This window comes from Acanthaster planci, linkage group LG06, assembly GCF_054643075.1.
Source record: "Acanthaster planci isolate LZ-2023a linkage group LG06, COTS_SCS, whole genome shotgun sequence".
Lineage (NCBI taxonomy): Eukaryota > Metazoa > Echinodermata > Asteroidea > Valvatida > Acanthasteridae > Acanthaster > Acanthaster planci.
In genome coordinates this window covers 7426532-7439925 of record NC_141782.1, presented here as the reverse complement: position 1 = coordinate 7439925, position 13394 = coordinate 7426532, and the positions used below count along the sequence as shown (strand labels likewise).

General features: G+C 39.3%; 1 protein-coding gene across 5 annotated transcripts in view; it reads right to left on the bottom strand.

Annotated features, from left to right (window-relative positions):
• Nucleotides 1-13394, bottom strand: part of LOC110980033 (puratrophin-1-like) — an 89849-nt gene that overhangs the window by 61544 nt on the left and 14911 nt on the right. For 2 of the 5 annotated variants that reach the window (XM_022236306.2, XM_022236312.2), the window contains exons 1-2: nucleotides 6841-7029; nucleotides 6308-6511 (exon numbers count right to left, since the gene is read on the bottom strand). In XM_022236306.2, coding sequence (XP_022091998.2) covers nucleotides 6308-6511; nucleotides 6841-6906 — 270 coding nt within the window. In that variant the 5' untranslated portion in view covers nucleotides 6907-7029. Of the gene's footprint in view, nucleotides 1-6307; nucleotides 6512-6840; nucleotides 7030-8614; nucleotides 8764-13394 lie in introns of those variants that run through there. The other 3 variants (XM_022236309.2, XM_022236307.2, XM_022236310.2) reach the window with 2 other exon arrangements.

The window sequence follows — 13394 nt, the reverse complement described above, 5'->3', positions numbered from 1 at the left end:
GTGACAAATCATATTGAAATTGGAGGATTCAGGACTGCCAGAGTTAATAAATAAATCACCATTGAGCTCATCTAACTTAATCATTGGAACTGCATGCAAGCTTCCTTGATATACACACTTAACGAAAAAAGTTTACTACTGCATGCAAATGTGAGATCTCTGCCACAAAAGATCATATTTGCAGGCTAGGTGTGGCTGAATATTTATCATAAAAATGTCTGGGGTACAACTGAACTGTATATTAACCATATCAGGTGAAGTTGCGTTTCAATAATTAGCTGTTGATGTGTGTGAATATTTAAAGGCACTGCCATTAAACAAAAACCTGATCAAGTTTGGGCAAACATGAGAAGAGGATGTGGAAAAAGACACACTAATAAATAAGCAATAAGGAATGTTACAGAATTAATCACAAACTTGCCCCTTCATACAGAGGTGATGGCTGTGTTGAACCTTGGAGGAACCACTGCCATGGAAACCGAAACTGATTCATTAAAGAAACTGATTTTCTAACACTGACATGGAGACAAAAGGAAAATCACAGGATTGGGGAATAACTTTCTTTCATCTGTTCATATTTGGCTCATAATCAACACCTGAAAATGTGGCTATAAAAAGCAAGTCACCAACATGCTTACTCAGGAAAACTAGTAAAGAATGTCTGTCTTTTTCACACAAATTCAATTGTTATCTTTGATAAGTTTCATCAATGTCCAACCGAAAATTGCTTTCAAGAGAAACCAAAGTGCCCTGCACCTTTAATCTCAAGCTTTAATCTTCAGCCAATTATCTCCGAAATGTACTGGAGTAATCATAAAAAGAATTCCAATTTTGAAGCAGGGTGGGTTGTAAGCCTACTAATTTGTGCCTGATGTCACGGACGACCTAATCCTCTTACAAATTAGCCCACAGCCCCAGCCAAGCTTTAAAAAAAGTACGCTGGATTTTCAAAGTTTGAGGGGGCCTTGTTCAAAAGACACCTAAGGCGAAGTGGGCATTATTGGTAAAGTGACTTGGTGTAAAGTTTCCAACACACACCCATGGGCAGTCAGTAGGCCACAATGAAAATATCCTTATTATCAGGTCTCATTACAAGGAAAAAAATGGAGTTTTGGAAATGAAACTCTAACAGTTTCCGGAACCTGAGAAGGTGGTATTTTGGGGGGCAGGAAAACCTCAACCAGTGCCCAGATTAGTTATTGGATTAAAAATCAACCTTGTATTACTCGCATCACTATGCATAAAAGAGAACACATGTGGATGTCTTTTCTTTTACCCAAAACGTACGGGTTAGTTTGCATTCAAACCCTTTGACTTAAATATCAGAGTCAATCCACATGAAGTGACTTTCAGTTTACTTGATCAATAAAATGAAATCAAAATCTTGAATAAATCAAGAAAAAATTAACTGAGAAAAGGAGTGACAGGGGGTGAACAATTCATGTCTTTTACACTCCATCTTATTTGTGAAGATTTCGATCTTAGTTTATTACAAGGTGGGCTTGGACAAAAGAGGATTTATTGGCAAATGCAGCCTTACATTAGATACGCTAAAAATGAATTCGATAACGACAGATGATGTGACTTGTACCGGTATATTTACATGAACAAAAATCTTTTTCTATTAAACTTGTATCACCTTTTGTTCACAAAACAAAGCTCTTTCCTATTGGGGAGGGAAATCATGTGTGGGGTAGAAGTAATTTTATATATGTATAATCCTATAAAATTTTTCAAGGACTTTGTGTAAGTCATTTGTGAGTAACTTGGAATAAGTTGAACTCTACCAAGTTAGCATTCTCACCAACAGCTGAACAGGGTTAATACACATAATATGATAGGGATATCAAATACTGTATCTTGACAGATCTTTGCGTGACAGCTTTATGGTAATATAGTTCCTAATTGGTTTACTGTGGTTGCTAATTACACAGGCTTGATTCCACATGACAAACATACTTTATCACTGTGGAGGATGATCCAAGCCCTTTTGAGGCACTGGTATCCTTTATCAGATGTTCACCTCATGACCCAACCCTAGATGGACATGGGATCATGTGCCAGCTGTGTTTTGCTAACAGCCAGTAAAGAACTTGTAATCAGAGCCTGTTGTTTTAATTTCAGGTGTGTTTATATTTAGTAGAAAAGAAGTTCATAATTTGATTGCCTTGGGCCAGTGGGTCAGGGAATAAGGCAGTACAGGGCAAGGTAAAGTGAGCACAGACAACTACCAACACCAGTGCAGTTGAAGTATTATGAAAAATTTGTACTCATAGGGAAAAAGTAGACCTACTGTCCCAACAAATAGCATATTTCTTACTCTGTAGTGTGTAAGTAATATGAGCTTCAGAAAGATGTGAAATGAACACATATGTCTGACACTGACTGAAGATTTCAATAGAACAGATATGCAATGCATCCCCATGTATAGTAAACAACCAAGTGCCTTTAGCACCAGGAGCACCCTGTGCTCGTGTAAACACACTATATGTCGGTACAGATGTTTGTGCACATTCTGACAAAAACTGGTTCAGCATATTCCGTTCAATGCTTGGGTAAACCAGTGTCCACACAGTACTTGTAGCACAGCACCACTCATTACTGGTCCTGAACAGTGTCCGTTGAGGATTTAGTTGATATTTGACCAACTTTTAAATGAACCTGTACCATTGCACACTGACACAAAATAGCAGGGAGGGTTCATGTAGATGATTCATGTAAACGTGATGGCACAGCCTCTCATATTAATTCACGCGTAGTATATGCCATGACTGGTAATATGCTTAATAGTTCTGCCTCTGTCAAATCTATGGACCTGTTTCCCACCCACATGCTGATCCCTTCTAATTAACTAATGGACCCCTACCTACCATCATAAGGTCAGGTCATTTAAGGCTGCTGGACCACAAAAAAACTTTAGTAATAATTGTATAGCTGCTGAAGGGGCCAAAGTGAAGAACAAAAAAGATTAACAAACCTATAGGATAACCTTGCCACCCACTCTGTGACTCAAATATTAATTAAATTTGACTTACCTAGATCCAATGAAATTTGTTATCAGTTACATCAAAATCCATGAATAAGCAAGAGTGGTTGTCCAACAAGTTCTGGCTAGAAAACGAAACACTCTTCTTAAAAAAAAGTCCCGGTCTCAATCCTGCTGTGTAATTGTGCGAAACTGTCAATTATCTGCAAATCTGTATTCTAGGTACAGCAACTAGATTCAAGCCTTGTACTGGAGTAATTTTAGGTCACACCCTGCTTAACCACAAGAAATCAGAACAATTGGCCTTTTTCATGTGGTCAATAGGAACAACAAGCAAACTACCATTGTCAGACTAGCAATACTGGCTTTAGTGGGTCACAATCAATCATACAGGGTCAAGTCCCTGTCGATGGACAAAACCAAATATAATTTGTTTGGACTGGACTAACTGCCAATGGGCCATCATGATCCACTAGGATGCGATGTAACCTTCATTGAAAGGACATTTGGAGCATCTTGCAGACTTTTATCAGAGCACAAGTGGGCCAGCGAGATAAAGGAACAAGTATTACTTTGGATGACAAATACTGATAGATGTCGCCACTTATCTACAATTCAGGACCGTTACTTTGTTACTTTAACCATAGTCTTCTTCAAGTTCTTGTCAACAAATTGTTATTCATTAAATGCACACAGTGCAATTTCAAATATTGGGAACAAGTACCCAATATTAGACCAGAAATAAAGTAACAACTGAATATACTGATAGGAATATTCAATGTTCAACCACAAGTTCTCCTCAGAGTAATCGTCATCCTTTTGCAGTGTTGCTGCAAACCTGCTGCAAATTTTCAATTTAAAAAAAACTTCTGAAAGCTTGTAGTCACATTTTGCGTGTCTGTGTTTGGTTCGGTTTGGTTTGGTTTTGGAAGCAACATACTAAGCTTTCAAGGGCAACCCACACAACGTGCAAGTTTTGGAATGAGCAGCACATCAGTTATTTTTTTTTCAATTTGAATGAATTTGTTTCTCCCTCACCCCCTCACTTTCCTGCATGAAATTAGCATGTTGTGAAGCTCAAACATATGTTTTGGCAACCACACACCAGTCTAATGAAATTATAATCACAGTTAAGGACAATATAAAAAAAGACACAACTACATGTATCTTCTATTTTCAATTATTCTACTTGAAAGACAAATTTTACCCATCAACCATATCAACCATCTAAAAAACTTCTGCATTGCTGACATAATTGCCCACCTGAATCACAAATCTCCACAAGCAAAGCAGACTATAGGCCCCACTCCTTGTACATGTATAGATACAAATTGTACTTCATATGCTGTGAACTGGGTGAATTGACACCTGTTGCCATTATTTTCCCATCAATTAGGCTCTGTATCACTGGACCTTACACCTCCTTTCCACTGAAGGCACTTCAAAGGTTAAAGTCACTGTTCTAGGTGTGGCAAAGGTGATCAGTTAATGGGCTAATTATAGCACTCCGCCACAATTTTGCCTGGATCACAAAATTTACTCTGAATATACTGCACACTAATTCTTGCTTGAGTGAGTTTGGCTCCATTAGGAAAAGTAAACATTAATACCAATGAGACACAACATTTATTTATTATATTATACGAGTACAGGAAGGGACATTTCTGTGTTACAGATACGTATTGTGTGATACGACAGTAAATTTTTACATGTTTGGTAAAAAAAAGTAATCATCTAAAATGAAGGATATCATCACACTCACAAGGTACTTGAAAAGATGCTCCGACAGACTCAAAGCATATCAAAAGAAGCAAAAAGTAACCTCAGCTGCCCCAATACTCAATGGAGTTCAATTCCAGCACTCAAAAGTAAGATGGAAAATGTCAACAGTAGAATACTGTAATAAAGCCATCCATGTTAAATCACTACAGCAACCAGAAATATTCTCAAATTGTTCCTGTGGACCTCACTGCATCTTTAAGATCATTGTAGATCATTTCCTTTCAAACCGTTTAGATCATGCAGGATTAAGTAGACTCTGTCATAAATAAAAGGCACAATGACTCACAACCGAAAATAAAACAGTGTCTAATCACAGGCTTTCCAAGACTTTGCTACATAATGATTCACATACTCTGTCCACTCCTTTGCTTGCTATACATCACTCTTTAAGTGTGACCCACAGAGCCACCATCCCCCCCTTGATTTTTCTTTGGCATGTTTCCAATGGTGGCGGAATAATATTCAAAGGGTGGGGAGCCATTTGTGAGACCATCAGGTATCAGCCAGTAAGGACCAACCAAAATTGGAGCCAGTTTCCCCCCCCCCGCTTACTTCCGTTACCAACGCATGATTCTGTACTCTGACAAAGTTGAAGCATACATTTATGTACCTGCGCACAAGCCTACAGTGTGCACGTACATGTACATGTGCTTGGGTATATACAAAATGTAGTAAACTATTTTTCTGCCCATAATTGCAGGTCCCCAGTTGGTACTCAAAAAGGGAGAGAAAATGTACCCAATGATGAATTAGGGTTCAGGGAGAATGTGACTCCCAACAACCCCAATGAGACTTGAACTGCCTGAGCTGTCTCTGTACTCTCTGGCTCACATTCACTTTACAGAGGTGAAGAATACACATACGTACCTGTGGGTGGTCTACACTTTAAGCTGGAAATAATTTGATCATTCATAAGAGACACAAAATTCAAGGTCCCACTCTGGTAAAATCGTATTTTTCAGGGTAGGCCTACATGTGGTGAGAGAAGACAATGAACAGGAGGAGTACAGTACAGATGGACTTGCTATACTCAGAGTCTGAACTCAAACCTATTAATATTCATTTTATTTTGGGGGGACCCTAATCACCCTTACCTGCACCCGAAAGGCTGAATTATGAAGGATGCAGCTACAACGTGGTTTGGCAAAACAAATGTAAAGGCACCTGAAACTACTGTTTTGACCCTTGTCTGACAATGGGGCGCAGCCAGAGATCAAAAGGTTGCGTTTTATAGGAGGAAAACCAGAGATCCTGCTTTTTAACAAATTCTTGTAGCACAGGAGAATCAACATACAACCCTACTCAGACTGAGAATCGAACCAAAGTGTGTTCCATCCTCTATGTACATTTTAAAAAAGGTCAAAGTGTGCATACATGTTCGTGTTTGTCCCTAGGGAGATTGCTGCTAAATAATACTGCGCCATTTCTCATTTAAGCACGAAGCCTAAAATCTTGTAAACAAGGCCAATTCATGAGGGACACATAAGCAAAGGATAATTTATAGACAACAAACTTGACAATCAACCCTGATCAACTTACCCAGCTATCCTCCTTCAACTGCAGCAGTACGGCTCTGGTGGGCAGGAGGAACTCCTGGAGAAATCGTATCCCGTCCCCATCATAGTGCCGGTCCATGACCCGGCAGACCTGGGACAGGAGATAGGGTGCCACCATGTCAAAAGGCTGGTACAGCTCAGACAGAATGTCCTGCATGTCGAGGTCAACATAGTCCGACTCCGAACCCTGCGAAATACGAGAGAAATAAGTCAATCACACAAATAGCTGCAGTGTGCACATCACAACTGTGCACCCAAGTCAACCATCCCCTCGCCTCCCCCCCCAAAAAAAAACCAACTGTGTTTGCTTTACGGCTCACAGTGCATCCCCTCTGAACTCCCTTGATCCCTTGGTGATTTTTTAACCACTGGTTTCAATTTATGAAAAATTATATTTGGCCTACAAGCTTCTAAAATAAAAAAATGAAACTGATTTTTTTTAATAGCACAGCTGACAGACAAGGAAATATCACTCTACCATGTTCGTCTTCTGAAACATAACAGAACCTGCCTTACCTCCAAGACCAAGTACGAACCATGTAAGCCAATCCTGCCCAAACTAAAAATGTACTTGAAGGCCATGGTTAGTTCCCATTGCCTCTACATTCCGGAAACAAGTACATACTGCTGTTTCAGTATCCAGAAATCCTGAATGCCTGAGGTACAGGTATTATTAAGTGAACGAATGTAGTGAACATTCTGAGCACACCTTTGCATTGAACACACCCATCTGTAAATGTAATGACCAAAAGTCTGATCGTCAATCGCTCAGTAACATAAGCTGTTGCCAGGTGACTGTTAACAGAATGAGCAGTATGTGCAAGCTACAGGTTATCACTTAATACACAAGCCCTCATTTTTCAGATACCAAATTTCCTATTTCCTATCTCATACAAAAGGAGTGACTGACTCAGTTTAAAGTTGACCATGATGGAAGTTAGTATTGCCAATGTCATCAATATTTACAATGAACTAAGAACTGACGAGCAAAAATGACAAAAGAAATGACTGGTGAGGAGCTAGCTTTTACTGGGGCACTTAAAAAGTCTTTCCAGTTTCTAGTGCCATGATTCAGCCCACCCAAATCTTGATTGAAAAGCTTTGTACACATCGCTAAGCACAATGGCTCTGCAGAAGTAATGCACTATGTGAATGTCCATACTGGTTTTTTTTAAGTTTCTTTTGGCTAATTTCGGATTTTCCCAAGACTGCTTAACCAAACTAACCTGACCTGACCAGAGCCAAAAATTGCAAATGCAAAACTAAAACCAACCCGGCCTGACTGGAAGCCAGGGTCAGCTTGGGAGCCAAATATTGCAAGTGCAATTTTAACCAAAACTGACCCGGCCTGACTGAAATGGTGTAAAAAGGTCCAAGTCAGGTCAGTTTTGAATTTGGGCCAGATTTGAACAACTCTATGGTGCTCATCATTATTACCCCTGCTTATCAGGCCCACAAACATTCACAAATATCTCTGTAGAAGGATACATATACATGTAGCTCAATACTACCATTTCAGGCACAATAATCATCTCTGCCCATGGATGCACCTACCTAACTACCACTGAACAGGGAGAAGAAATTATTGCAACAAAGTGCCTTGCCTGAAGACATCAAAGGCTGGACTCATCCTACAATCTGTGTAATTACCCACAGATGCATGTATGATGCCCCGAATTACGAAGCCAGGGTCTCCATAAAATGCAATTCAGAAATACCTGGGACAATTTTTCTATTCCTATATATTAGTCGAAACATGTCACTTAACTGTGTATTAACATTTGATAATGCCCACTGAGAAGTGATAATGCCCGCTGCTTAAATCACGCGTTGGCATATGGATATGAGACAGTTTAATCGGGTCTGATTGGTCAGGAGTCTATGTGCATGTGATGCGCCAAGCGCACGCCAAGTTAAATTGAAAAGGATTCTATTGGACACCTTTCAAAAGAATAAAATCATTGGAAATCCATCATATGTTGACTTCTTTTGACTCTGAATAAAAAGGTATTTATAAACGGGACTAAATACTTGTATGTGCTTGGCCAGTCTTCAACTAACTTTTAAGACCTTGCTTCAAGAGAAAGAACGCTGATAATGCCCAAGTTGAGCATCCATTCTCCTGAGCTGGTCTTAAAGCACATATTTATTCCCTTATTATAAAATTGATGTTTGAACACTATATCAGCCTTCAATTCCACATGGCTTACTGCAGGCTGAAAAATTACAGAAAATTAGTTCATCCATCCATTTTACTATGTTAAAAACACAGAATATAAACCTGCCCTACCTCAACAAACATCTCATTCATGGTGGATGAGTTTTGAAAAATCCAACAATGCTCTGAGGCAACAGTGCGTGCTTTTCTAATTCTGTTCCAGCTGAAGAGTTTCACGCGTCAATTTCTTGATCCAGCATTTGCAAACACGTCTGCACTTTACCCATATGAACTTACAAGTTAACACACACTTTGGCCTGTATAATTGTACTATCCCAGCATGTATTTACTTATGATGGCTATCTGAATTTACAAAAGGCAGCCTTTGACCTACCGAATGAGGTTACATACAAAGTGAAAACATGCATTCTGTGCTACTTACACTGGCCTTGAAAAGTACACTGTGAGGTGGGGGGTGTCATTCAGGAGAACAACTGACAAACAAACACAATAGATACACAAACAGACAGATTGATAATTTTTTCAACAGTAGCTTATTGCAAGCGCCCTCTTGTGACAACCTCAATATTCCATTGCTTTGCAAAGCACATCTTGGGTAGATGCCGCCATACAGCACTGGAACATAAAGGGGCAAAACTTCAAAGCAAATCTTGCGAGGAGATTTTTGAGACGAACACAACTTTTTTGGTCAAATATAGCAACGGTGCTCTAATGGGTAACACACAGGTGCTAAAGTGTGAGAGATTTTGTTTACAGCCTGACCACACCTCTTACTGACTTGATGGTCCTTCAGAGCTAAGAATTCAAAGAAAATCAAAGAAATTCCCTCCAGCACTGGCCACTTCCAATGGAAGAAAAAAGGAGAACTATTTCACTAACCTCAGGGCAACTATAGGAACAGAAGGTACAAGTTGATGCATGCCTATCACTCAAACCACCTATGGCATCTTTGAGTGCCATCCATATCCACAGCACAATGCCAAGACTGGAAATGAAGCAACTGAGAAGCAGTGACCAAAGTACCCTCCACAGTGGCATGGCATGGTATCTCTGATGACATCTAAACCATCTGTGATGATGTACTGCCATCTTTGATACAAGGCTTGCTTCAATTGCCAATCTGGCTAGAAGAAAATACTGGAGATAAAGCAGTCATGTCATTCCGGCAGGTACTTTGATGGTTTTACATGAATTCCTGCCATCACCATCACCATGATAATCCCATCAAGGGTTGGAAGTCAGGGGTAACTGATGATCAGGTCCTGAAATTTTCAGCAACTCTCACTGCTGACACACCTCTCTGGACACTCAGGCTGACTGGGAAATTGACAGGATGCTCATCATTCTTCCAGTAAATTAGTTGATTGAAGTCCAGGGTCATCCAGAATCTCTTGGACTTTAGAGGGATGCCAGGACTAACTGAGGAATCCCACAAGATACTCTCACTAATTTGTCTCCCACAGGAGTCGATAGCACAGAATATTTTCCCTCGTTTAACCATCCACTGTGAAACAAACTTGTCAGTGAGCTAAGTTAGGTCCCTCATTCGAAACCAAGTTTAAATGCTGACATCAAAGTCCAAGCTACCTATGCTAACTATTTAATAAAAGAACACTTCAACCTGCAAGACGAAGCACAGTCTTATTTTTAACTGATGACTGCAATAAACAGGTACACAACTTCCAGCTGTATGTGACGTTGCATAGAAATGAACTCTCACTACATCTGAGCTAAAAGGGTCTCAGCGATGCAAGAATATTTTTACCTTGTGACATGCTGATGACTTCCGGCATTGCCATGGTGAAAATATCAGAATGACTTACCAATTCAATTACTTTTCCATATGTAGGCCTATGTAGGTGCGTGTACATGAGGAGGCAATTAGACTTCACAAAGTGTGCCTATAAAATCTCTGAATTATGTGTAGCTATAAAGAAAGGAAAGGAAAGGAGGAAAAGCAAAAGGATGAGGCCAGATGCTGAACATTCTTGTCATTTCAAACTAGTTTAACTGTCGTCAATAGCTTTATTTCTTCTGTTATTCCCCATACTCTGCATGGCAACTATACACCACAGGAGACTTGTCAGCTCTTGTCCTTGTATAGAATAATCCTTGTCATGGTGGTATAATCCACACCTTTCCCCTGAGGTGTTTCTCTGTCAGTATTGGAGAAAATTCAAGGATTCTACACCTCACATAAAAAAGAAACTTAAATTGCATTCACTGTGCTGACATTGTAAGATTTGACTGCAAATATTTGCCTCCTTTGTAGCATTGACAACTCAAGTCCTTTATTTTGTTATTTGAGGGTTATGGTCCATTAAAAGGAAAGTTGACGACAAGGTTTATCTTTCTAGTAAGTAATCTTTAGCCCCCCTTTTTTTTACCAAAGGGTCAATAAAACACCAAGGGTGGTTTGTTTTCAACACATTTCAGCCATTTGCAATGTTTTCCACTCATGAAACACTTAATAGGCTCCTACTCACGGATATACAACCCTTAATTCAAACTTACACCAATTTACCTGTACTTGGAACAATTTATTTGCAAGTCTATCTGAAAGTTTAGAGTGGCAAAAGTTAGGAGTAGGCCTGCATGTATCAAAAGTTAAGGGTTGTCTATCGCTCAAAGAAAGGAGTTTCTCAAATTTCAAACTTTCAAGAGAAACCATTTTGATACCATTAAAACTTGCTGAACCAACATCTGAAATCTACTCACAACACAAAATGCATTCAAAAGCGTTTGCATTGAAGATATCAAACACGCCCCTCACAAAAAAAAAAATAGGTTAATAACTCCTGGTCAATGATATCTTTTCCCAAAACAGATATGTTGAGTAAAAATGTAGATTAACAAACGACAATCATGTGTAGTTTTATTGTACATATTTCCCCATTTTAAATGGACAAGTATTTGCTATACATATACAGTAGATGAGCTCTTTTTTTTGTTACATAAATCACGTACATCATATTTAAGAGGAAGTTTTACAGACAGTGCTGAAAACAATAGCTGTCACAAACTCTGACCTCAAAATTAAAACACCTCAGCAACTTTACTGCACATGATTTACAATCCTCCAGAGAAATGCAGGCCAGCACAGTTATTTTAACAAGGTTCAATAGCTTGCTCCCAAAAGTCTATTGGAATCAGAGTGTTGAACTAAAAAAAAATTTCCTCTGCCAAAATATGATCTGAATGTCCAACAGCCTGCAAAATGAGGCCCATGGGAGTATTTTAATCTGAACACCTTGTCTGAGGGATGATCTCGTCCACACAGTAGGCCTATGTTTGCGTGAAGGAAAGTACAGTTTGAATTCAGTAGGCTTCACCTTTTCACGTCCTGGTCTCATTTGGTTGCGATTTATGGGAAAGCAAAGATGTCACAGCAGTTTGCTGGCTTTGATCTTTTGTAATAAATATTGTGACAAAAGCCTTACTGAAAATACTGTAGTCAGCTGGGCACATAGCACAAGATGCTGAACCAATTTGGACCGTAAACAATGCATAAATTTTGGCTAGTGATGTCTGACTGCACCTTCATGTATGGTGCACTTCAGAGTAGGTAAAAATGGAAGCCAATGGATGTTACATGGTTCTTAATCCCTACACTGAAGGGACGAATACTTTGGGGAAGGCGAGGGGGTTAAACGGTCCAATCTAGTCTAATGGAATGTACCCATGTCCTTGTTATCACATTTCTAGTCTTGGTTCCTATCTGTGTTGGTGTATTAAATGAACGCTTTTGCACTACAGAATTCGCCAATCAACAGAGGGTGCTATGTGACAGCCAATGGTCTGTACTACACATACAATAATCTTGTACCCTCTGGTAAATGTTTGATACTCAAAGTAGTGACACCCTGCATGGTCCTCCCTATCCTGAGGGGGGGGGAATGTGCACATATCAGCTTCATCTTGGTCTCAGAATGTGTCTTTGACCTCATACTACTTGTACATGTATACGGGCCTGTGTTCAAGCTTGGCACATGTAAATACTTTTGAGCTGATGGCATACAGATTGATGTTCCCCTTGTATTCTGCAACTTGACTGTTAACAGTGCCGCAGATTCCAAAGTCATGATGAATAAAAATCAGGTTACACTGAACAACATAGAGAAAGCTGAACTTTGAAAAAGCAAGAAAATTCTTTTTCAACTGCTAAAATTTCTTCACATATTCACCCAACATGGATGTGTGCAAAGAACTTAATTTTCCATTACATACAGGCAGTTTTTTCAGTTAGTGGAAAAACTGTTTCCTCAATTATCATTATACAGTTCAGATGCTGGTTTGTAAATTGAGATGATGACTTCCGATTTAGCTCAAAGAATTTCACAGGATGATGACAGCATGCTGAACTTACGAACTCCTTAAAGAAACATAACGGTGGAGTAGGAGGGGGCTGGATGTGATTTGTGGTTCCTGTAACGTGGATTACTAGCCACACACGGCATTCTTACAGTACAGTGGCATACTATCGTGATGCGAATAAGGTACTGCTTGTAGCAGGCAATAGGTAAGTGTACACTGTGTACATGCAACTGTTTGTCAAGCTATTGATCCATTGATTGAACTGGTATAGTTTGGGTATTAAAAAAGTGAAGGTTTATGCTCGAGCTCCAAATTAGGGACCATCAAAAATAGAAGAACTAAAGAAAAAAAAAACAAGCCTGTTAACTCCTTTCACCTTCCCCAAATTAACCTCATTAAAGCTGTCTACTGAGCTAACTCTGTATATTCCATGTGAATCAAGAGAATCAAGGAATAAACCAATCAGTTATCTTGACAGAAAAAAAGAGGAAATTCCCAACTGGACAAGATTTCATACCATGTTTCTCAATTTCCAATCACATTATAGAAAATAAACTGATTGGAAGAAAACTGCTGC